A 22443-nucleotide genomic window follows, 5' to 3' on the forward strand; every position below is an offset into this window, starting at 1 on the left:
TTTGGTGTTTTTGCCCCATTGAAAGCAGCTTACAACTAAAAATCAGGATCTGGGAATTTCTTTGTTTTGTTTGATGGATTTAATCAGCAAGATGTAAGTTTTATGAATATTAATGTGAGAAGTAATGCTTTTATTCTGGTATTAGAATGTGAAAATGTCACAAAGCATTTGTTAATGGTTTTATTTTATTATATATGGAATTTTCATGTTGAATGTAATACCGTTAGTCAGCTTTTCATATATGATAAAAACTTAGAGGAGAAAAGTTTGTGCTCATGGTTTTAAAAGATCAGTCCACCATGGCTAGTCACCCTCTTGCTTTGGGCCCCAGGTGAGAAAGAACATCATGGCAGAAGGGTGTACAGTGGGAACACTGCTCACCTCATGCTAGACAGGAAGCAGAGAGAGAGGAAGGGGCCTCAGGAAAGATGAACTCTTGCATGCCCCTAGTGACCCATCTCCTCTAGTCGTGCCCCACCTGTCTACAGGTGGATTGATTAGGTGACCTCTGAATATTACTGTATTAACACCAGAGCTTTTTGGGGAAACCTCGTATCTAAATACTAGCAGGTACTATATGTAGACTTTATAATTGTAAGCAGGGTAGAGGAGAAAATCTTTTGTTTGTGTGTTTTTCCTCATTTCAAGTTTATTAAAATTTCAAGCATACAAATGATCTTGGTTGCAAATTGTCAAAAGATCAACTCAGTGAAGGCCACATTCAGGGGGGAGGGGAAGACAAACATAAAACAGCCCCAAACAATGGAAATAACATAAAGGAGACTCATCAGCAAGTCTCTAAAACTTAAAGTGTGAGACAGAAAGGAAATAATACGTTTATACAGCTCATCTGTCCACTTTTGTTTTCATCTGTTCCAGGGCTTGATTCATATCAGAATTTTTATTTTATCATGTATATGGTCATTTTCTTGACTCTTTGATTTTTGGTTTTCTTTTTTCACTTATGATATGGTCTTCTTGTTAGAAGGAAGTATTTTACTATGGTACTCAGAAATTTGCATCGAAAAATAATATACAGTAATCATACATAGATGATGTGGGTTTTGTTTGTTTGTTTGTTTTGTTTTGTTGTTGTTGTTTTCCTTTCTTTCTTTTCTTTTTTTTTTTTTGTACTAGGGATTGAACCCAGGGGCACTCAACCACTGAGCCACATCCCCAGCCCTTTTTGTGTTTTTTTTAGAGACAGGGCCTCACTAAGTTGCTTAGGCTGACTTTGAACTGGTGATCCTCCTGTCTCAGCCTCCCAAGCCACTGGGATTATAGGCATATATCACTGCTCCCAGCTCATAGTTGATGTTTTTATCACATTTTTAATCCAGTAATGGGAAATAGTTAGACCTTTGTATTTACGTGCCAAATTTGAAATGTTTTAGAAATGGGTCTAGATGAATATTAAAAATGATTAAATGTGTCGAATTTGGGATTAAGTAATACTTCCATGTTTACTTTCTAGGTAGTATTAAATTATGAATCATACCCCCGTAATATTGATTAGATATTTGCAAGACTGGATCTTATGCCCCTGATTTCTCTCTAAAAGCAATTATCTTTATTACCTTAGATTTGAGCCACTATTTTATATTTGAATACACAATTAAAAAATTAATTTGCAGTGATTACAATGGATCATATTTTGCTCTTAACTATAATATTCCTATGGAACATAATTTATTTTTACTGATGTCAGACATTTAATTCCCAAGTAATGATGGAGATTTTCATTAGCACATTTTTAGGAAATAATTATACTTTTCCTCTTATCTGTTAAAAATGGCTGTATATGTGATGTACTTAGATATGGTACTTATTTGGACTTTCCTTGTCAGAAATTGATAATTAGCTTATTTAAAATCAGAACAACTAAAACCCTTAATTCCTGCACTTAAAATTAGGAAGGAATACTATTGTAAATTGTTATATACTTCTTGTATCAGTTGAACTCATCACTTGTTTTCTATTTCATAGGTATTTAATTTTATAGAACTCAAGCATATGTATGAGAATGATTTTAAATAAAGCATCTAAATCTATCATGTTTTATGCTAGTGGGTCTCAATCATCTGAACAAACATCAGAATCACCATCAGATTCTTAAAACTGCCATGACCGGGTACCCACCCCCAGAGTTTCTGAAAGCTGGTATTTTCTGGATGGACAAGCTCTCAAATTGATGCTGGTTTGAAGACAACATTTTGCACAACTCTACTGCTTTAACTACCCAAAATAAGCTGTGCTCTTTATAAACTCAGAAAACCAATTATTTGGAAGTTGAAGTGTTTTAAAATATGTCTAGTATCCACTTTTTTATGATGAACAGTAGTTGCAGTTTCTTTCAATTGTGATCAAAGGTATATCAGTTTTAAAAGCCCTGTTCTTTCTCTTCTGCCTTGTACTCATTTATACTCAATTTTCATGCTTAACATCTAAGAAAAGTGTAGGTTATTAACATAGTAAGGAATCCACATGGTATTATGAAGAATACTGATATTTTAATTGCTAATACAATGATATCTTTATTGATAACAACATCTTTTTTATGTGGGAGAAGAAGGAGAAATTCATTCCGGGAATATGCCTGGGACTGAGAATATAAACCACTAAATGCATCCTTTCTTGGTTTAGGTGTGCCTTTTTATTTTATTTAAAATAGAATGAGTGACTGGGGCTGTAGCTAAATGACAGAGTGCTTGCCTTGCACATGTGAGGCACTGGGTTTGATCCTTAGCACCACATATAAATAAAAAAATAAAGGCATGCCGTCCATCTGCAACTATAAAAATAAAAAATAAAAAGAATGAAAACTTAAAGCTGAGCCCTTGGTGGGAATTTACTTTTGTGGTTAAGTATTTGCTTTTGTTGTCTTCATTTAAAAAAAAAAACAAAAACAAAAAACGATAGCAATGTATAGTTTTACAATCTTTCCAACAGTTGATAAGTCAAGGAACTTTTAGATTTTTCTTAGTATTAACAACTTACATTGGGTATTTCTTTCCCCTTCGTGTTTCCAAATTTATTCTGGCTGGAGACTTAAGGCCACTTCCTTCATTCACAAAGGGATAAATGGTCTGTATTTTTATTTTCACAATTTGGTTCTTTAAAAGCTTAGACTCATTTCCATGCATGAAGGTAGTGGTAAGCACAGCTCTGATTTTCTTACACTTTTTATAATTGAGGTCCTTTTTCTTTTTACCCTTTATTGTTTTAGTCCTCAAATTCCCAGTTTTTCTCAAGATTGATGTCTTGTACTTCATATATCTATATTATAAAGTTTCAAATGTAAAATGACATTTTTAATATCGTGAAAGACTGAATTCTAGAAATCTGTATGATTTTATTTGCAGGAACTGCATTAAGTCTTCTTCCCTTCAGTTTCACTTAAGATTGCAAATGTAGAATTAACATTATTTACTGCATAAAAATGAATGCTTTGTACAATGAGATTAAAGAAATAAAAATTATGTGGTATAAACTATCAAAATCACCTTTGACGTTAATTTTATCTTGTAATTGTGGTAAGATGACTAATGCAGAATTGTTCAGGACAGATTATATTTGATCAGTTATTTTTCATTTTATTGTATTGGTCCTCATTCTATCAAAATTGGATGAGAAGCTGGAATACTTCTTCTGTCTTACTTCTTGCAAAATGCACTACAGCATTAAGAAATAGAAAACAAAATATTTCTAATTCCATATCGGAGTCATAATTATTCATCTGATTATTTTTCATGGAGAAGATTTGGTACTCTTTAATGTATTCTTTATTTTTTGGAAGATGATCTAGACTCTCAAATCTTTTGAGGTACTGCCTTTTTCTCCTTGGTTCACTTCATCCTTGAAGACAAGCCCTTTTCTCTTTTCTCTGTTCATACTTCCATGATATGAGAGGAGCCTTCAGTGAGAAGGGAAGGGTAATGAAGTATAAAACAGGTTTATCCACTAGTAGAATTGTTAACTTTATGGAATTTCTACGATAAGTGTATTTTAAAACCATTGGAAACATAGCAGAATTTTCTTGAGTGGTTATGAAATGTATATCAAGGGAGTGTATGAAAGGGATATCTGACATACAGGAGTTTATATTCCTTCATATCTGAGAGATGTGAACCTGAGATAACATGAGGATCCCTGTAGGTATGATTAATACAAGAAAGGGAATAAAAGCACTCTAGTTTTCGATGGTGATCAGGTTAGTGATTGAAGATTCCTGGGAGATCAAGCAACTTTTTAAAAAGTGGTGAGATCCCTTGTTGCTGTAAAATTTAAGAAAGAAGAAAAAGTAACATCAGAATTTTGTTTTTATACTAATTGAAACCTTAACTACTGACCTGGAAAAATCCTAAATCCACATCTCATTTGAATTTCAGAATATACAGTAGATTCCATGATTCATGTAAAAATAATTTATTTACACTAAATGGTGAACCACTGGCAAATGTCTTCAAATGAGTGAACCAATATTTAGAGAAATATAGAGAAGAAAACACAATTTTGAAAAAGACTATGTGACACTATATCATGTATATTGTCCATAATCTTAAAAATTAGTTATATGATATGTGTTTTGAAAATAAATGCCATACTGCATTGTAATCATGAGAAAAGTTAACCATTATTTTAATATTTGTACAAGCAGTATTATCCTTTACTTAATGTTTATGAGTCATTGGAAGTTTGCTATAGTATATTTTGATTTATGAAATTTACTTGTTTATTCTTGTAGATGTTTTTATGTTTGTCTCCGAAAGAGAACCACCTTGGTTCTGAGTTGATGGCACCAATGTGCAGGAGTTAACATATCCACCCTCTTAACATGGTTCTGCTTCCACCCACTGCCCTTTGGTTAGTTGTGCTAGAAACTGGACCATCTTTTCAGAACTCTTTCTAGTGTTATTTTGTAGTTTGGTTGTTTTATGCACTATAGGATATTTGGTATTCAAATTGTTAAATAAATTTTGTTATAATGCTCTTGTTCTGCTTGCTTTGCCTTTTTAATGCATATACGATCAGAAAACACAGTAAAACCCCTGAAAACATTCCATTCCATTGGGTTTTAATCAAATTAAATTTATAAAAGAAATAGTTCTTGTCTTTACCAAGCTTATAAAAAGAACATCTGGACCGATTTATAGAACTTAAACATCTTGCCTAGAAAACTGACTCAATTCTAAGACTTTTGATGATTTAATGACTACCAAACAAAATTCGTAGAATTATTTGTAGACCACTCTGGGCATCATGCTACTGACATTCTTTTTAATGTTAAAATTAAAACAACCAAGGTGTATACTCCGGTCATTATAGTGAGCGCACATTGAGCTCACAGTGATGCTTAGATATTTAGCATGTGCTAAATGCTTTAAGAGGATTCTGTCATTTATGCAAGCTATTATATGGAAGGTGAAATCTCCTAGCTTGGTATCCAAGAGTGTAGACAGTGCTTATAATAGAATATTGAACACAAAACTGGATTTAGAGCATAAACTTAAAAATGTTTTAATATTATTATTAAAACTTCCTTCTTAGCTCTTCAGTTTATAATTCCATGTTTCTGGTCATATTATCATTATTATTATTATTATTTATTTTTTGCGATTTTAATTGTTAAGTATATCAGCAGGTATCCTGGTAAGTCTCCCCCCCCCACACACACACATATGATGAATGTATCAAAGATTCAAATTAAAATGTAGAATATTATAATAATAGCAAACAGCTGGTTTTTTTTTTTTTTTTTTTACTTATAGTTAAAATTTAGTGTAACCGGATATAGGTCACAAAGCTAAAGGAAATATAACTTTTATAATTATTTAATAACATAGTACAACCTAATAACACTTGAATTTTTGTGTTATGCTTCTAGTTGCTTGAAGAAAATATAAATTGGTTATACAGTAGTATTTCTTTTCTTTTCTTTTTTTTGGTGGTGGTGCTAGGGATTGAACCAGGGCCTTGTGCATGCAAGGCAAGCACTGTACCAGCTGAGCTATATCCCCAGCCCTACATAAGTATTTCTTAAGTAAGATTAATCAAACAAATATGTCACACAAGTTTGATTCATTCTGTTTTCCAGGTGCAACAATCGAACACAATGTATAGTAGTTACTGGGTCAGATGTATTTCCTGATCCATGTCCTGGGACATACAAATATCTTGAAGTCCAATATGAATGTGTTCCTTACAGTAAGTATGAAGTTTATATTTTTCACTTTCCCCAGCATTCCTCATTGATGCTGAAAGACTACACATGTGAAAGCAGCATATGTTTATGGCCTACAAAACCATTATGCATGCAGAGCACTAACAGACTCGGGACTCCAATTAGCTTCATGAAGTGTGGAAGGAAGCCATAGTGTGATGCTGGCCAAGTGTCTGTCTGTGTTCTTAAGTGTTTGGCTTTTAAGGCTAGTGTTTTTCCAGAAAACAAACTTGAATTAGCTATTCAATAGGGCAGATAGAAATCTGTACTTTTGCCCAATACCAGTTGCTGACAAATTGGTTTGGCTCACGGTTTTCTAAAGGAGGAATTGACTTCAGTTTTAATCTTGAGCTACTTGAATGGCTACCTGCTGTTGTGGTAACTTTAGTGCTTGGTAAAAGCTACCATTTCAGAAACTGAGGCATGTGCTGCCCTTTTTGATTCATGTCCTTGAAGGAAACTCAAATCTTAATGTTTGAAAAAAATGAATCAAACAAAATATCGTACATGTTTCTACTTTTAATTTTGTAGCATCATATTTAAGATCCTACAGAGGGATATTTAAAATTCAATTGAAATTTTTTTCAGTAGACTTTAGCTTATTTATACTCTAATGCTATATCGTTTTCCTTCCAAATACTCTATACTTTCAGGAGAAAAAAACAACCTTAATATATTAGACAACTTAAAAGTTTTGACATATTACTTGATTTTTACAAGGTAGTCTGATAGAGATATCTTCTTTACCTTTTAAATTGGGAAGGGTGAAGAAGGGATAAGTTGTGTCATATTAATTAGTTCACAGGTATGTGAATTAAGTGTTATGGGAGCACTTCTACTGATTCGATATAGTTGTTACACATTTTCTTTCATTAAAAAAAAAATACAAAACCAAACAAAAACACAGTTGGAGCCTGATGTGGTGGCACCCCTTATAGTTCTTGCTACTGGAGAGGTTGAAGCAAGAGGCTCACTTGAGGCCAGGTGTTTGAGGCTACACTGAGTAAAAGTGAGAGACCCTGTCTCAAAAGAAAAAAAGCAAACCAAAAAACTTTCCAGACAGGCATGCTATGTCTGATGTAACACATTCTTATACATATTGTAAGGCACTCTCTTTGTCCTCTCTGCCACAGTTTTGATAAATTGGCATTTTGTGATATCATTTAAAGGCCAAACACAGATTATCTTTTCTTCTCATCCCTGCTCTGTGTTCCTGTGTTACTGTGAAATGGATGCTTTTTTATGTTTTCAGTATTTTCTATACCATTTGTAGGATTGGAAGCCTACTGAGTGCACTGATCTCTATATCATTTCTCCAGTGTGTAGTGTTGGTGGCTTATATAATCATTCTCCTGTGCCACTAGAGGAACATTGTATTCTTTTGAGCTAACCAAAATTTTGTTCCATAAAGTCCCTTTCACTTGAATTCAGCATGGTTTCTGTCCTCAAATTAGAGAAGGAATACAGCATCCATTCCCAAACAGTGGAATCAGTCAGAGCTGCCAAGATTGTGTCTTTCTGGAACCAGTTCCTGTTATCTAGTCTATAGACCAAGAACAGTGTTAAGCAAATATTATTTTCAGACTCTTAAGTAATTTCTTGCGCTGTTTAAGAAAGGAAAATGTGGATTATCTTCTGGAACATCTAACTTTCAAAATTTTACTTTTTCAGTTCTCCAGAAGTATTGTACATTGTGTACTAAACTTGCAAATAGCTATATTCAGAGAAGTATTTGTTCTTTTTAGTTTTTGTTATTTAAAATAAAAAAAAGAACCACAGTAAATAATTTGCTGTTACTTTTCTAGATGTTGCACGAGGCAGAAATAAGTCTATGCCTTTTTATTTTAAAGCACTCCTTGCTAAAGAATAGAAGTAATTACAATTCCTATATACCGTACAGTAGTGACACACTATAAATTACATGATTTCAACTACTATTAAAATTTAATGCAAGGGGTCTTTTTAGATTATTCTAATCTTATGTAGGACTGTGTGTTTCCATATTTCTTTCTTGGTTTCCTCTCCATTTAGTTTTTGGTGCCTTTTGGGGAGGGAGGATATTTGTGTATTATATCCATTTCTCATACTCCCTTTTATTTTATGCATCTAACTTTTACTTTCTCATTGTTTTAAAAAGTGTTTTTGCATTTTGTAACATTTACATCCCCATTTCACACTTGGTTGATGAAAACTGCCACCATCAGATCACACATTTATTACCTCTTTCTTACCACTTGGCTTTATGCCAGTTTCTGCTGCAGCATATCCTCCAGGAGCTTATACCCAAACTGTTTCATTCTTTCGTAAATCAATTTCAGAAATTTTCCATGACTTATGAAAAGTTGATAATAAATTTGCTCGTCAGACAGCATTAGAAATAATATTGTTTGGTTCATTTTAATTTATTAATAAAAAGGCACATGCATAATATGTGACCTTGATATTTGCCCAGATAACCCTTGCATCAATGATGCACATATACAGGACCTTCTTTATTGTTGACCAACTGTTGCGAATTGCATATATGTATATTTATAAGAAGTCATAGGATCTTGGAGGATAAAGGAAGTAATCAGCTTGTTAGTTTGCATCCTATAGATAGTATTTTTGTTTTTCATTTGTGTACTCTATTATTTCAAATTACCACTATTCAAAAGAATGATACCATAATGTTAGGTACAAGTTATATTTCATGAAAATAACAAGGTCTTTGCTATTGACTATTCATTATTAATGACCACACGTAAGATTATTCAAAATGAAATAGTGTGTCACTTCAGATACCGAGTATGTAGGCTACAGTTAGTTTGGGTAAATTCTTGTCTTGTCTATCTGTGTAGTCCTCCACTGATGTTAGTGGATCATGTACTTGTGTGTTTGGTCTATAGAAAAGTAAATGTATCTTTATGAATTAATTAATTGAGCCTCTTAAGACAAGTTCAGCATATGGCATGTGATAAAGAATGCTGATTTCATTAATTTATTATATTTTTATATTCTTCTGGTTGATAGACTTGGCTGATTTGACATCTGTCCTTGGGTTTTCATAAAAATCATTATGTAGGAATTTCTTTTGTTTTAAAGATCTATATTTTAAACACAGTTCATTAATCATCCAAAGTTTATTTTTTATTATTACATTTGGATGTTACTTCCTAGTTTTCATCAGAACTATAAATTAAAGACAGTTCATATCCATTTTCTTTTCCTTTAATATAAATGATAGCAGTTAAATCACAAATAAATTAAGATTTCCCTATAAGATATTTAAAACAATAACTACACTGTCATTTTCATGTAGCAAATGAACAAAATCCAATCATTTTTCAATGAATGGAAAGTATGAAATATAACTTCTATGTCCCTTATTGAACTTGTTTTAAAGTTCTGTTTCAAATAAAGGGACATTTATTTAATTAATTTTAGTAAACTCTTCCTTTTCTTAGGAATAAATTCACAGATGCATATAAAGATATTCTGAGCATTCACAATACTGATGATTTATCTTACTATTTTTCCACAATGCCCTTTCATTAGTGATTCTAAGCAGGTATAATATTGCTCTTCACTGTAGAATAATTTTAGGACAAGTGGTTTATAAACAAGTATTGTTTCCAAAACAGCAACACTGACTTTCTATTCTGTACCAGATGTAGTCAGAATTACACATTATAGAACAAGTATGTTTCCTGAAAGTGTTAAATTTAAGACCAAATTGGTTAGGGGAGTTTGTGACTTACTGTGGGTTATATGCTGTTTTATTGGCACAAATGTTTGTGTGATATGTTTCTCTCAAAGGTATTTCAAAAGTTCAATATTTAATCTTAATGAATAAATGCAATTTAAAAAAATTAATCAAGCTAAGATCTTACTGAAATGTATTGGCACACCATAATGCATTTTAGCAAGGGAAGAGGGAGAAACTTAGGCATCAATTGGTCTAGTCATTTTATGAAGTTCAGGCAACATACTTCAAAACCTACATACATTTAAAATAGTACTATATGGTTTGTAATTATTAGAGTACTGTTTACCAACACGGATCTTATATAGCACCCTTCCTAAGTGTATAGTTCACTTCTTTAAACTTGTAGGAGTTTTGTTTCTTTCTTTTATGTTTTAACCTCATATAACTCTACTAATCAGGTTTGTTTATGAAAGCATTTACCTTTTATGGGGTCTGTGGAGTCAAGGTATTTGCTTTGAATGCTTGGTATGATTGTCGTTGCATGCTGGCTTGCTTTCTGTGTAAATTAATGATAGTGGAAAATGTCATAATAAGCTAACCATAATTCTTTCTTCCTTTTTCTCCTTGCCTACTGTGCTTGCTTTTCCCTTGTATGTATTTTGCTTACTTTTTTTAATAGACTTAGTAGTACAAGTTTGATAACTATGATATAGAAAATTCAATAAGAATTTTATAATATAAAGTCTAATATAAACCTAAATACATAACTTTACTAATTCTTAATGGGTAAGAAAAGTACTAGCTTTTCTTTTTCTTTTCACACCCTTCAAAATCCCTATTGGGGCCGAGGGGCAATTGGTAATATTCCTGAAAAGGAGGCATCTTTCTTATGGTTAAGATTAATTTTTCTAGGAGTAGAAGATAATAGAAAAACAATTTCTATTGTACTGAGGTACATAATTATGTATTTCTTCTTATATAAATATCTTTGAATAAGCTATCACCATGTCCTTATTTGTTACATTTAACCTAAATTCCAAAATTGAATTGTTGTTTTTATAAATGTATTTTCCTGTTGTTATACTTATGTAATTTTAGTCATTTTAATAATTGAGTTCACATAAGATAAATGGGAATGGTACACCTGTGCATGCATTTATGTCTATAGCATACATATGTAAAGAAAATCTTAATAAAAATGCCGAGTGACTTTGGAGAGGCAAGAATACGTATAGCTTGCATTAGTGAAGAGTTTCATTATTTATTCAGGTACACTAAGTGAAGCAACATACCAGCATATTTGTATTGCCTCCTTAATCTACTAAAATGATTGATCCATGTTCTTTTAGGTAACTTTAGAATCTTTCTCCTGCTAGGTTTTCCTGTGTGTGTTTCTCTTTATCCAAAATAGTACAACAACTTATTCTTCCTATATTTAGCATCTATTACGATTCAGTCTTAGACTAATAGTCAATTTATTTTAATCTTTTTTCTTTTTTCCTTGCACCTTTTTTATTTTTCTTCCGATGCTTAAAATAGAAGTGGAGCAAAAAGGTAAATAACGTATATGGTCTGAACCCCAGCTCCCTGTTATGTGCCTTATGGATGTTAACCTCCTCCCTCCCCTCTCCCACGACCTTCCTACATTAAAATAATCAGCAGGATCTCATAAATGCACCTCATAAAGAAGTCGACTGTTTACAATGAAATTATGTGACTGCTATATCTGGTGATGGGGTAAAAGTTCTGAAGTCGGCGAGGGGCAGCTGCCCTTTCTCTGTTTCTTTTTGTCTCTTTTCCCGACACCCTTGGATATTTTCTTGTTATTGAAGTGTCATCTTGCCTGGCTTCCAGAACCCTCTCATAGCATGCCATGGTTACAGGGTCTCCTGGTCGTTCATCACTGCTTTCCTTGTATTTACTTTTCTCTGCTCCTAATTGCATTTTCCGAATATTTATGTTCCTTAAGTCAAAGCACCTTTAACTTTTGTAAAAGTTCTCAATAAGTCTTCACGATGGGTTTTCTGTTTTATTTGCCTTTATTTTGTGGTTTTTACTTTGGGGACTTATAGATGGGTGAGGGGTTGGGAGTGTAATGTTTGGAATAAAATACTTCATGCACAAACTCAAAGTTTTAGACCATGTATTGCCAAATCATAAGGCAAAAACACATCAAAAACTTAAATTCTCAGCTCAATTATGAATGGTCTTGCACATAGGTTTGGGTTTATGAAAATAAATCCTGACCACTTTGTATGATGGTATTTGATTATGGTCACTTCACAAAAGAATGGTAGTGCTTGTTTTAAGTTTTAAGTTTGGTAAAATTAAATGCTAATAAAACGAATTTTCCTTTTTTGATTTGTGATCGATAAAATTTGTGATTACCTGTTTTGTAATTTTTTTTCTTTTTTAACTTGGCTTAATTCTTGTCTTTTCTCTGTGACTGTTAGTTTTTGTGTGCCCTGGGACCTTGAAAGCAATTGTGGACTCACCATGTATATATGAAGCTGAACAAAAGGCAGGTGCTTGGTGCAAGGACCCTCTACAGGCTGCAGATAAAATTTATTTCATGCCCTGGACTCCCTACCGCACTGATACTTTAATAGAATTTGCTTCTTTAGAAGATTTCCAAAACAGTCGCCAAACAACAACATATAAACTTCCAAATCGAGTAGATGGTACTGGATTTGTGGTATATGATGGTGCAGTCTTCTTTAACAAAGAAAGAACAAGAAATATTGTAAAATTTGACTTGAGGACTAGAATTAAGAGTGGTGAGGCCATAATTAACTATGCCAACTACCATGATACCTCCCCATATCGATGGGGAGGAAAGACGGATATCGACCTAGCAGTTGATGAGAATGGTTTGTGGGTCATTTATGCCACTGAACAGAACAATGGAATGATAGTTATTAGCCAACTGAATCCATACACCCTTCGATTTGAAGCAACGTGGGAGACTGTATATGACAAACGTGCTGCATCAAATGCTTTTATGATATGTGGAGTCCTTTATGTGGTCAGGTCAGTTTATCAAGACAATGAAAGTGAAACAGGCAAGAATGCAATTGATTACATCTATAACACCCGATTAAACCGAGGAGAATATGTAGATGTTCCCTTCCCCAATCAGTACCAATACATTGCTGCAGTGGATTACAATCCAAGAGACAACCAACTTTACGTGTGGAACAATAACTTTATTTTACGATACTCTCTGGAGTTTGGTCCACCTGATCCTGCCCAAGGTAAGAATGCTTGCTTGTTAAGGCTTACGTTTTTTTGTAAACAACTTACTGTTAAAAGACTTAATCCCTGCCCCCTCCCTTTGCTTCCCCTTCTCATAGTTAAAGCAAAGAACATAAGGAGGTATATTTGAGCCTTATTTTGTTCAATTTTGTTTTTCTGAGTTTCTTCACTTAAATGTTGGCTTGATGAAATTGTAGCATTAGTAGTCAGTTTAGTTTTTCATTGCTAAAAATACAGTACCAGCTATAAACCTGTTAGCTTTTTTCCCCTACCTGGTTTCTGAATTGATGATACTCTGTGTGCAGACCTTTTAACTTCTCGGCGCCGGTGGTTACAGGAAATGTGTGTTAGGAAGTCCCAGGGGAGCGACTAGGTTTGCTGTACAATGCCAGGTATAAGTGTTCTGAAGTTTTGGAGTCTGTTCTCTGGATGGGAGAGGGAGTCCTCAAACGTTTTCTAGTTCATCATGTAAAATCACACATTTTTATTTCCTGATAGAGTAGTGACAGTTTAAAATCAATATTTTTATGACTGTCACACACAGACTAAGCATTGAGTGATCTCAAGTGATGATTTATGATGACAGAACTGTTAGCATTTTTTATTTGTGTTCTCTTTGGGTGTCTTTGTGGAGAATCATTACTTTACAAAATAATGCTAAATTTTTGGAAATATATTTTGGTTGATCAAGTAAATTCATTTCTATGAGAAATGATTTTGAGTATAAAATAAATGACTCCTTTATTAAAACAAGATTGCCTCATACTCATGATAAAAGAGTAACCTGTTAATGTATTATTATGAAGCTTGCACTAATGATGTCTTTTCCACTTGAACATTGATACTTGTGCAGTTAAGATGTGAATTAATATTTCAACTTACTGACTTAATTGGAATTTTCAAATTAAGTTGCTTAAAAATTTTAGAAACTGCAAAGTTTTTTGGCGTGATTAACCTTTTTGCCAAGGTGAAACATTATTTTTTCTTTTCTGTTAATGCAGTATACATGAATGTACTCATCTACAAACTTACATCCACTCATTTTAAGATATGCTATTAATAGGTTCTAAATATTGTCATATTGCTAGGGCCTCAAAATAAGTCACAGCCTTTTGTAATTGAATTTCTAATTTGAGTATTCACTAAGATATGTGAATTTTGTTTGTGAATAAGAGTAATGATGTATTGATTTAGTGTGTGGCAGTCTTTTCTGAAAATCATGTATACTTGGAGTTTTTTTTTTTCATTTAAGATCGTATTAGTAATGTCCATTGTTAAAGTTCAACCATTTAATCTTCTTTTAGAGCATGGAACATTTATTGACCATAGCTTAGAGTCACTTAAAAAAATATTTTTAGTTGTTAATGGACCTTTTTTTTATTTATTTATATGTGGTGCTGAGGATGGAACCCAGTGCCTCACACATGCTAACCAAGCACTCTACCTCTGAGCCACAACCCCAGCCTACTTCTTAGAGTCATTTTTTTAAAAAATTGTATATACCTGTTTCCTCTTGAGGACAGCAATTTGGGTCGCTTCATGTATCAGTTTTGTTTTTTCTTTTGTTTTCCCTAAAAGTTACTGCAGTGCTTCTCCTTTATCCTATAAGTTTCTCAAAAGGCAAACTTCAGACATTGACAGACTTCTGGCATTGGCTAAAATCGTATTGATCCTTGTGTTAACCTTTTTGTAATCCACATTACTCTGACAAATGTTACATTTTTCTTGGGTGGCAGTAAATCTTTTCCCCTTGTTAGGAAAAGAAAAGAAAAGAAAATGCTTTAGTCACTCTAAATTCATAATCAGGCAACACCCAAAGGATTGTGAATGAAGTTTAGTGTAGATTCAGTTCATACAGTCATTACCCATCCACTTGTCACAAGGTTCTTCACCCATACAAGGATGACTAATGATGTCTTTCTCCACATGTGGCATATATTCTACTCAATACTTTGATACATTTGAGACAAAAACATCTTTGATAATTTAGATGCTTTTTTGGAAAGAGCAGTTGCCACCTTTGAAAATGAGAAGCTTAGACATGTGTAGTAAGTTTATATTCCTGTAACAGTGTTTTATTATCCAAAATAGCCATTATTAAGTATTCCCAGAATGTAAAAATTCTTACTGACCCCTTATTAAACCCTAAGCAATCAAAAATTTTATCTGACCTAAATTTCTTATGCTGATGTTTGACCCATATTTTTATTTTCTCCCTCCTTATAATTTTTCTTCATAGGCTTTTAGAGATTCTTGTCCCTCTTTTTCAGGATGTGTGCTATCTATATGCCCATAGGTGGGCCTGTATAGAACTGTTCTGGCTTATAAATTTAGGTCAGACCAATAAACCACTGTCAGCTTTCCAGAAGTAATATCCAAGAAACCCAAAAGAGCAATCAGAGAAATTAGTCTTTGCCATTAGTAAAGCAGTAATTGCCTTAATTGGTTAAAATTCACACCTAAAAGTCTTCTGGAGTGGATGTACTACCATGTATATGGCCAGCATGTTATGAAGTTATGTATTCCTTTCAATCTTCATTGTGTTCTCTTTGCTGTGTATCCATTTCAGTGCTTTCCCCCATCTTAAATCCAAACCTGTTTATGCCTGACAGCACAATCATATTATTTGTGTTTTCTGATCTTTTTTCTTTTTTTTAATTTGAATTTTTAGATTTATTTTGTCTTTTTACAGTTCATTTGTTGCATTCCCCTAAACGTGGTCTGATTTCTTCTCTTCCTTTCTCTCTCTCTAGAGCAGGCTTAGGGAAAACCCAGTCTAGTTAAAACCCTGTTTTAACTCTCCCATTTGTTAATTTGGACTGCTTTCTATTTACTTATATTTTCCAACAAATTGGATATCCCCAATATTATCAAAAAAACATTGTTTCTTTTCTTGGGTTTTGGCAGTTTCTGAATATTTGTTTTAGACTGTGAAGTAAGATGTTCCTATAATATGAGGATTTTCAGCAAGAGAGCCAGTTTTGTTACTTAGAAAATGTTCAACTTAGATTGAATCTTTCCTCAGTCTTTCCACTGATAATGAATGCTCTTTAAGAGAGGATCAGTGTTTTTGGACATTGAACAGGTTAAATTTAATGAATGCTCATTTTTGCCTTACCAGGCTACAGACTCACTCTACCTGGAGTTCATTCAATGAGTGAGCAATGGGTGAGTTGTTGGACCTTGGTAAAGGGAATATTATTTTAGCATAAATGGGTATTTCCTCCAAGTCTTTGGTACAGGAAGAACGTGGTAACAAATAGCAAGCTCTTTTGGTAAACACTACCATAGTAAATTGAACCATTCTGTATGTTTGTTGAAATCTTCATGGGCACCTAAATAAATGTGTTCATTAGCACTGTTTCTCAGGTATCTGTACTCAAATGACAAATGATAGCCAGAGTCCTGAGTCAGTTCATGTGGATGCTTGATAGGGTATCATGATAAACAGCCTTGTACAGAAGGCTTTGGGTTTGAATTATAATGCTATTGTGAAATGCCACGTTTCCTGCTATTCATAGGATCTTCTTGAGCTTTGAACCTTTTGCCAAGTAAGTTTCATAAATTTATTGCTCCAGTTTTAAATTATCTTCCCAAATGTTATATCTATTATTTATATATGTAATATTATGTAAATAATTATTATGATTTGGAGATTTAAATGAAATAGTATAAAAAAAAAGGGCAACTTTCTTTGTAGGATGCCATACTTTTTTCAAAATCTATGAAAATCTTTTACTTAGAAGCATAAGTTTGAAGCATTTAAGAGTGTATGCAAGTGACCCTAAACAAATTAATTTCTCCATTGCTCAGTTTCCACATCTGTCAACTTCATGGGGGTGTGGTAAGAATTAAATAAGGTGATATAATGATCCACTAATGACGACCGGCACAGCATCTGGCACATAAATGCTGAATAAGTATAAACTTTTATCATTGGCAGATAGCCTATGGAGACTTTTCTCTACTCATGGAAGCTGCATTTCTAGCTTAAACATTTTAAAAAATTGCTTCCCTTAGAGTATTGCTAAATTCCAATCTTGGAAAATCCTAAAATACTAGCTTTCCCCCTAAAGGGTTTAGTTTTGTCACTTAAAGATTACTTTCATGAAATCCCAACATTTTACTTTAATTTTTACTTTAATTTACCTTTGAAGACTGTATTGATTCTTTTCAGTCTTTTCATGATCAAAAGGTGAAAAGGCATGAAAATATATTGGCCTAAGGAATGCATGGAAACATGGCTGTAGGATGTTGCATGGCATTTTTTTGCTTGTAATGGAGATCATTTTATTATCTGCCTAAACTCAGTTATTATATCTTTACTGATGGTTAGCTAATAAACCACTACTGTATATATTTCAGTGACTAAATGTATACTAAGTAGTACAGTGTCGAGGAATACATAGATGGTATAACACTAAACCATTTTTTTCTGCCCTTTTCTCTTTATGCTCCGATTCCTCTTTCCCCTTTAAGACTTGATCGGTAGCAATCATTTGACGCTTCTGCAAAAGATTGTGATGCTTTTGACAAATGTTAATTGAGAAAGCACTGAAAGCCTAGCTGCATTGTAATCAAAAGAAAATTACAGAGGTTTAACAAGATGTCAGGCAAGTGCTTTACTGAAAAAGATAGACAGGTTTGAATAGGTTCCTGCAGCAGCTGGCTGGGCATGATGCTTGACTGATGTACACAGGCATCTCTATATGGTCAATAAATTATGCCCTGGAAATGAAACATGTGCTTAAGAAGTTTCTCTTGAGCTAGAAGGGAAAAGGAATACAATGTGTGTAGTTTATCAATAACAGGAAGTTCATCACTACTAAAGAGCTGGAAAAATGTATATACTATTCATTCTGGTAAACTTAGTATACTCTCAATTGTGTCAGAATTAAATAAGAAGTGTTTGTGGACCAGAGTATAAAGTACTAAATATATTAGTGATAATAGGAACTTTTCTAATAAGTTGTATTATTGTATCTTGCTTCTCATGTATTAGATGACACAAAATTAATGAATGCTTTTATGAGGTGATTTTTAAATAACTATTTTTAGTTACTTGTACTCTTAATTTAAATTTAAGACATCATACATGTAAAGTTTTGAGAGTCATCAATCTGTCAGTATTGATAACACTTTAGTGTGATCTCATTTAAGAGAATTTAAATGGTAATATTGAATTTTTGCTGACAGATTTTTGTTGTCATGTAAATTAATTGAATGATAATTAATGGAGAAAACAGTAAGCTCCATTTTATTTTAACCTGACTGACTTGTTCGAAATTAATGTCAAAAGGCAAAAAACAGCTTTTTCTAAAAAAGAAATGTTCTCCTTTGAAATGTATAGATATAATTCCTTTATATTCTCTTTTAAGGGTCTATAAGATATAGAGGGTTGTTTTCAAATTAGCTATGATTCAATCTAACCTTTTATCTTGACAAGATATCACATTATCACTTCTGACTGGAACTAGCGGCTGCTTCATACCTACCTTTCAAAAGTAAAGAAGCCAAAACCTGTGATATTTCCTTACTAAAACAGCGCAAGCATGCCAAGTTTATCTTCTGTTTTATCTAATCAGGCATGCTCAAAAATCTTTCAAGCAAGAATGGCTGCTGGGTAGAAGGATGTTACAGTATTTATTTCCCTGCAAGATGTAGAGTGGGTGACTTCAAATCTTTCTATTGTCATAATTACCTATAATTGCTAGACATTTGTCAATATTTTGAATTTATTTATAGAGTATGAGTTTATATAAGAATAGAATTTTCCCACATTATAAACTACCCTTCATTTCCAATTAGATGGGATATAGTGAAGTTATACTTAAACTATACTATCAAATATTTCACTGAAAATTAAACAACAGAGCCACACAAGAAAAGCTGTAATAAAATCTGAACTTCCATCTTTTAGCCAACATTATGAATAAATTGAAATCAATGAAGAGATTTCTTCTTCTCCTTCTATCTTACTGATGGTGTCAGTAGTTCTGTTGGTTGTACTGGGGGCATATAGACGGTTAAGGTTGTGTTTGTGTTCCTGTGTGTGTGCACATTCACATATACATGCCTGTGTGAGTGCAAGGGTGTGTTTGAGATTAATACACTCATCTTTTTTCCATAGTGCCTACCACAGCTGTGACAATAACTTCTTCAGCTGAGCTGTTCAAAACCACAGTATCAACCACAAGCACTACTTCACAGAAAGGCCCCATGAGTACAACTGTAGCTGGATCACAGGAAGGAAGCAAGGGGACAAAACCACCTCCAGCAGTTTCTACAACCAAAATTCCTCCTGTAACAAATATTTTTCCCCTGCCAGAGAGATTCTGCGAAGCATTAGACTCGAGGGGGATAAAGTGGCCTCAGACACAAAGGGGAATGATGGTTGAGCGACCGTGTCCCAAGGGAACAAGAGGTATTTCCTATAAAATGGCATACATAAAATGTTTTTAAAGTTAGTAAGTAGATTTTAAATTACACTAGCGTGATTTGAAGAAAGATATATTTATAGTAGCTGATTTTATTATTTCTATTACTTTCATAATAAAGCATCTATAGGAAACTTTAGGATTTTGAAACTGTAAACATCAGTTAAGGTTAGGTACTGAATTTCCTCTACTCCTAGGTCAAGAGCTAGGTCAAACCTGAGGTTTTTGCTTAAGGACCCTAGTGAAGCTCCTGTACAGCTGCCTTTCTCCTAAGCATTACTTTGGACAAGTCCCAAGAAAACCAAGGGCTTTTTGTTTGCTTGCTGTAAATGTCTGATATTTCTATACTAACTTTATATTTACTGCTTATGATTGGCATCATACTCTGCTTTTTGTCAGTTATTGTCAACTTCTTCCATTAGCGTTTATTCAAAATTTAACACACAGACTAGGATCATCATAGCCGATTTCCCGAATGCATGTAGAAAAATGGTTTCAATTTCACTCTTGTTTTCTACATCTGTTGTAGGAACTGCCTCATATCTCTGCATGGTTTCCACTGGAACATGGAACCCTAAGGGCCCCGATCTTAGCAACTGTACCTCACACTGGGTAAATCAGCTGGCTCAGAAGGTGGGTTGGAAAGTTTTAATATGATTCATATTTGTGATTTAAGACTTTGACTTCTAACATAAATAATTTAGTTTTGTATGTTAAAACCAGCTTCATTGCTCTTTGTTCAGTATAAAACCAAAAATTTATGTATCATTGTGTCTGTAAACTATTGAAAGTTACATATATTTGGAGTATTATATTTTCTGTGTTAAACTTTTTAATGAGTATGTACTTAATTCCATTCATATTTACTTTATTCTCTTTCTTTTGATGTTCATTAGACAAATCGTGCTTTGGCCTAATAAATCAATATTGTTAGGTTCGCAGCTGAATTGACAGAATGCACACAGATGTTTATGTTACATATTATTGTGATACAGGAAGTAAAAATGATTTTCAAGAGTATTGAGACCAGTAATCTGAATTCTACATTGAAATGCAGTGCCCTTTCATTTTCTCCTCCACCGACCTTTCAGAAATACAAACACTGGATAATGACCCTCAGTATCACACTGATTACCTTCTGTTTTAAATTCCATATCACTGGAATAAATTAAGATTTTTAAAAAACAAGATAAAATATTTGCAGTGAAACGAGAGAGCTGGTTGAAAAATTTTATGAAGGATTTTTCTCCTTTTGTTTCTTTTAAGTATCTGGTTACAAATTTCTTTTGTGTGTTAAGGATATAAAAGTCTTTAATCTTCTGAGATGAAGAGAAAGTTATTGGTCTTAATTAGTTTCAGATATAGACATTTTTGTAAAATTTTTTTTTTTTTTTTTTTTTTTTTTTTTTTTTTTTTTTTTACCACAACGGAGGTACTCAAGGAGAACTAGAAGCCACAACAGAACAGGAAATATTACTGAGATCATACAAATTGTCATTTCAGATCAGAAGTGGAGAAAATGCTGCTAGTCTTGCCAATGAACTGGCTAAACATACCAAAGGGCCGGTGTTTGCAGGGGATGTGAGTTCTTCAGTGAGACTGATGGAGCAGTTAGTGGACATCCTTGATGCACAGCTGCAAGAACTGAAACCTAGTGAAAAGGATTCAGCTGGACGGAGTTATAACAAGGTAGGAAGAATTCTTCTGTTTTTTTTTTTTTAACTAAGACATTTTGTATGCCAGCTGTCCACTCTCCAGCGGTTGACTGCCAAACTTCTTGCTCCCTTGATACACACTTAGAAACAAAACTTCTAATTTTGGTTCACTTCCGATGGAAGAATCACAGTTGAGAAAGGTGCATCAACCACCCTCCAAAAAAGTGCAAATGATATGAGAGATTTTAGTTGGTGGCAAACTGTATCCCTCTGTGGTCAGTACTTCTTTTTAAGAATACATTATTTGCACTTGAAGAAGTTGTAGGTTATATAGTTGATATACTTCGTATGCTAATACATGCAACTCTTAGAGTTGCAGCAAAATTGTGACTCAGGAATGTTAGTCACAGAAATACTCTGTTCAGTGGCAGCTTTTGGGAGAAGGATAGGTTTCCCTCTGCAGGATAATTTTATATCAGTGCTATTAGTTTTTCCTACTATAACAAAAATTTGATAGTTACTTTAGGTTTATTTCAGCCCAAATCTGTGGCTAGCATGGTTCTAGATGATTTAAAAAAATAAATAAAATGGTCAAAAAGAAGACAATATATATTTTGTCTCTGTCTCTCTCTCTCCCTCTTGCTTTTTTTTTTTTTTTTTTTTTAATTGTCAACATGCTTTGAATTAGAATTAATAAAATGCAGCTAAAAACTATAAACAAGCACTTTTGGCAATTATTGCAGACCATCCAGAGGACGACTGTACTTTGAACTCTGGAACACCAGCTTAATTTTTGAGGATTTCTTCTTTCCTCATTTCAACAGATAAAATCTAACCTCTGATTCTCTTTTCTTTTATCTAAAAGCTCCAAAAACGAGAGAAGACATGCAGGGCTTACCTTAAGGTATCTCTCCTGTGCTGTCACCCTGCTTTCTCCCTTCTTCAGCTACCTGCCACGCTTTATCATCTTGCTGCATGATCCAATGTATTTCAGTCTTTGATAATTATATAATGTGCCCCATATCAGCTGTACAAATGTTGGCTTTTCACAGGTATATTATTCTCAGAATAAGCAAATAATTTATTTTAATGCTTTTTGCTGTTTTTCCATTCATCCAAAAGTACGAGAATTTTAATGAAATATCCTCTGAATTGGAAAATAATCATACAGTCTTTTGTTTTTTGTTT

At 33.3% G+C, this 22443-nt stretch overlaps 1 protein-coding gene across 17 annotated transcripts in view; it reads left to right on the top strand.

The window, feature by feature from the left end:
- Nucleotides 1–22443, top strand: part of ADGRL2 (adhesion G protein-coupled receptor L2) — a 623949-nt gene that overhangs the window by 561456 nt on the left and 40050 nt on the right. For 13 of the 17 annotated variants that reach the window (XM_079147428.1, XM_079147431.1, XM_079147427.1 and 10 more), the window contains 6 exons: nt 6095–6204; nt 12362–13162; nt 19294–19587; nt 20130–20233; nt 21104–21289; nt 22121–22159. In XM_079147428.1, coding sequence (XP_079003554.1) covers nt 6095–6204; nt 12362–13162; nt 19294–19587; nt 20130–20233; nt 21104–21289; nt 22121–22159 — 1534 coding nt within the window. The remainder of the gene's footprint in view (nt 1–6094; nt 6205–12361; nt 13163–19293; nt 19588–20129; nt 20234–21103; nt 21290–22120; nt 22160–22443) is intronic. The other 4 variants (XM_079147420.1, XM_079147422.1, XM_079147425.1 and 1 more) reach the window with 1 other exon arrangement.

This window comes from Sciurus vulgaris, assembly GCF_902686455.1.
Source record: "Sciurus vulgaris genome assembly, chromosome: 1".
NCBI classification, from domain to species: domain Eukaryota; kingdom Metazoa; phylum Chordata; class Mammalia; order Rodentia; family Sciuridae; genus Sciurus; species Sciurus vulgaris.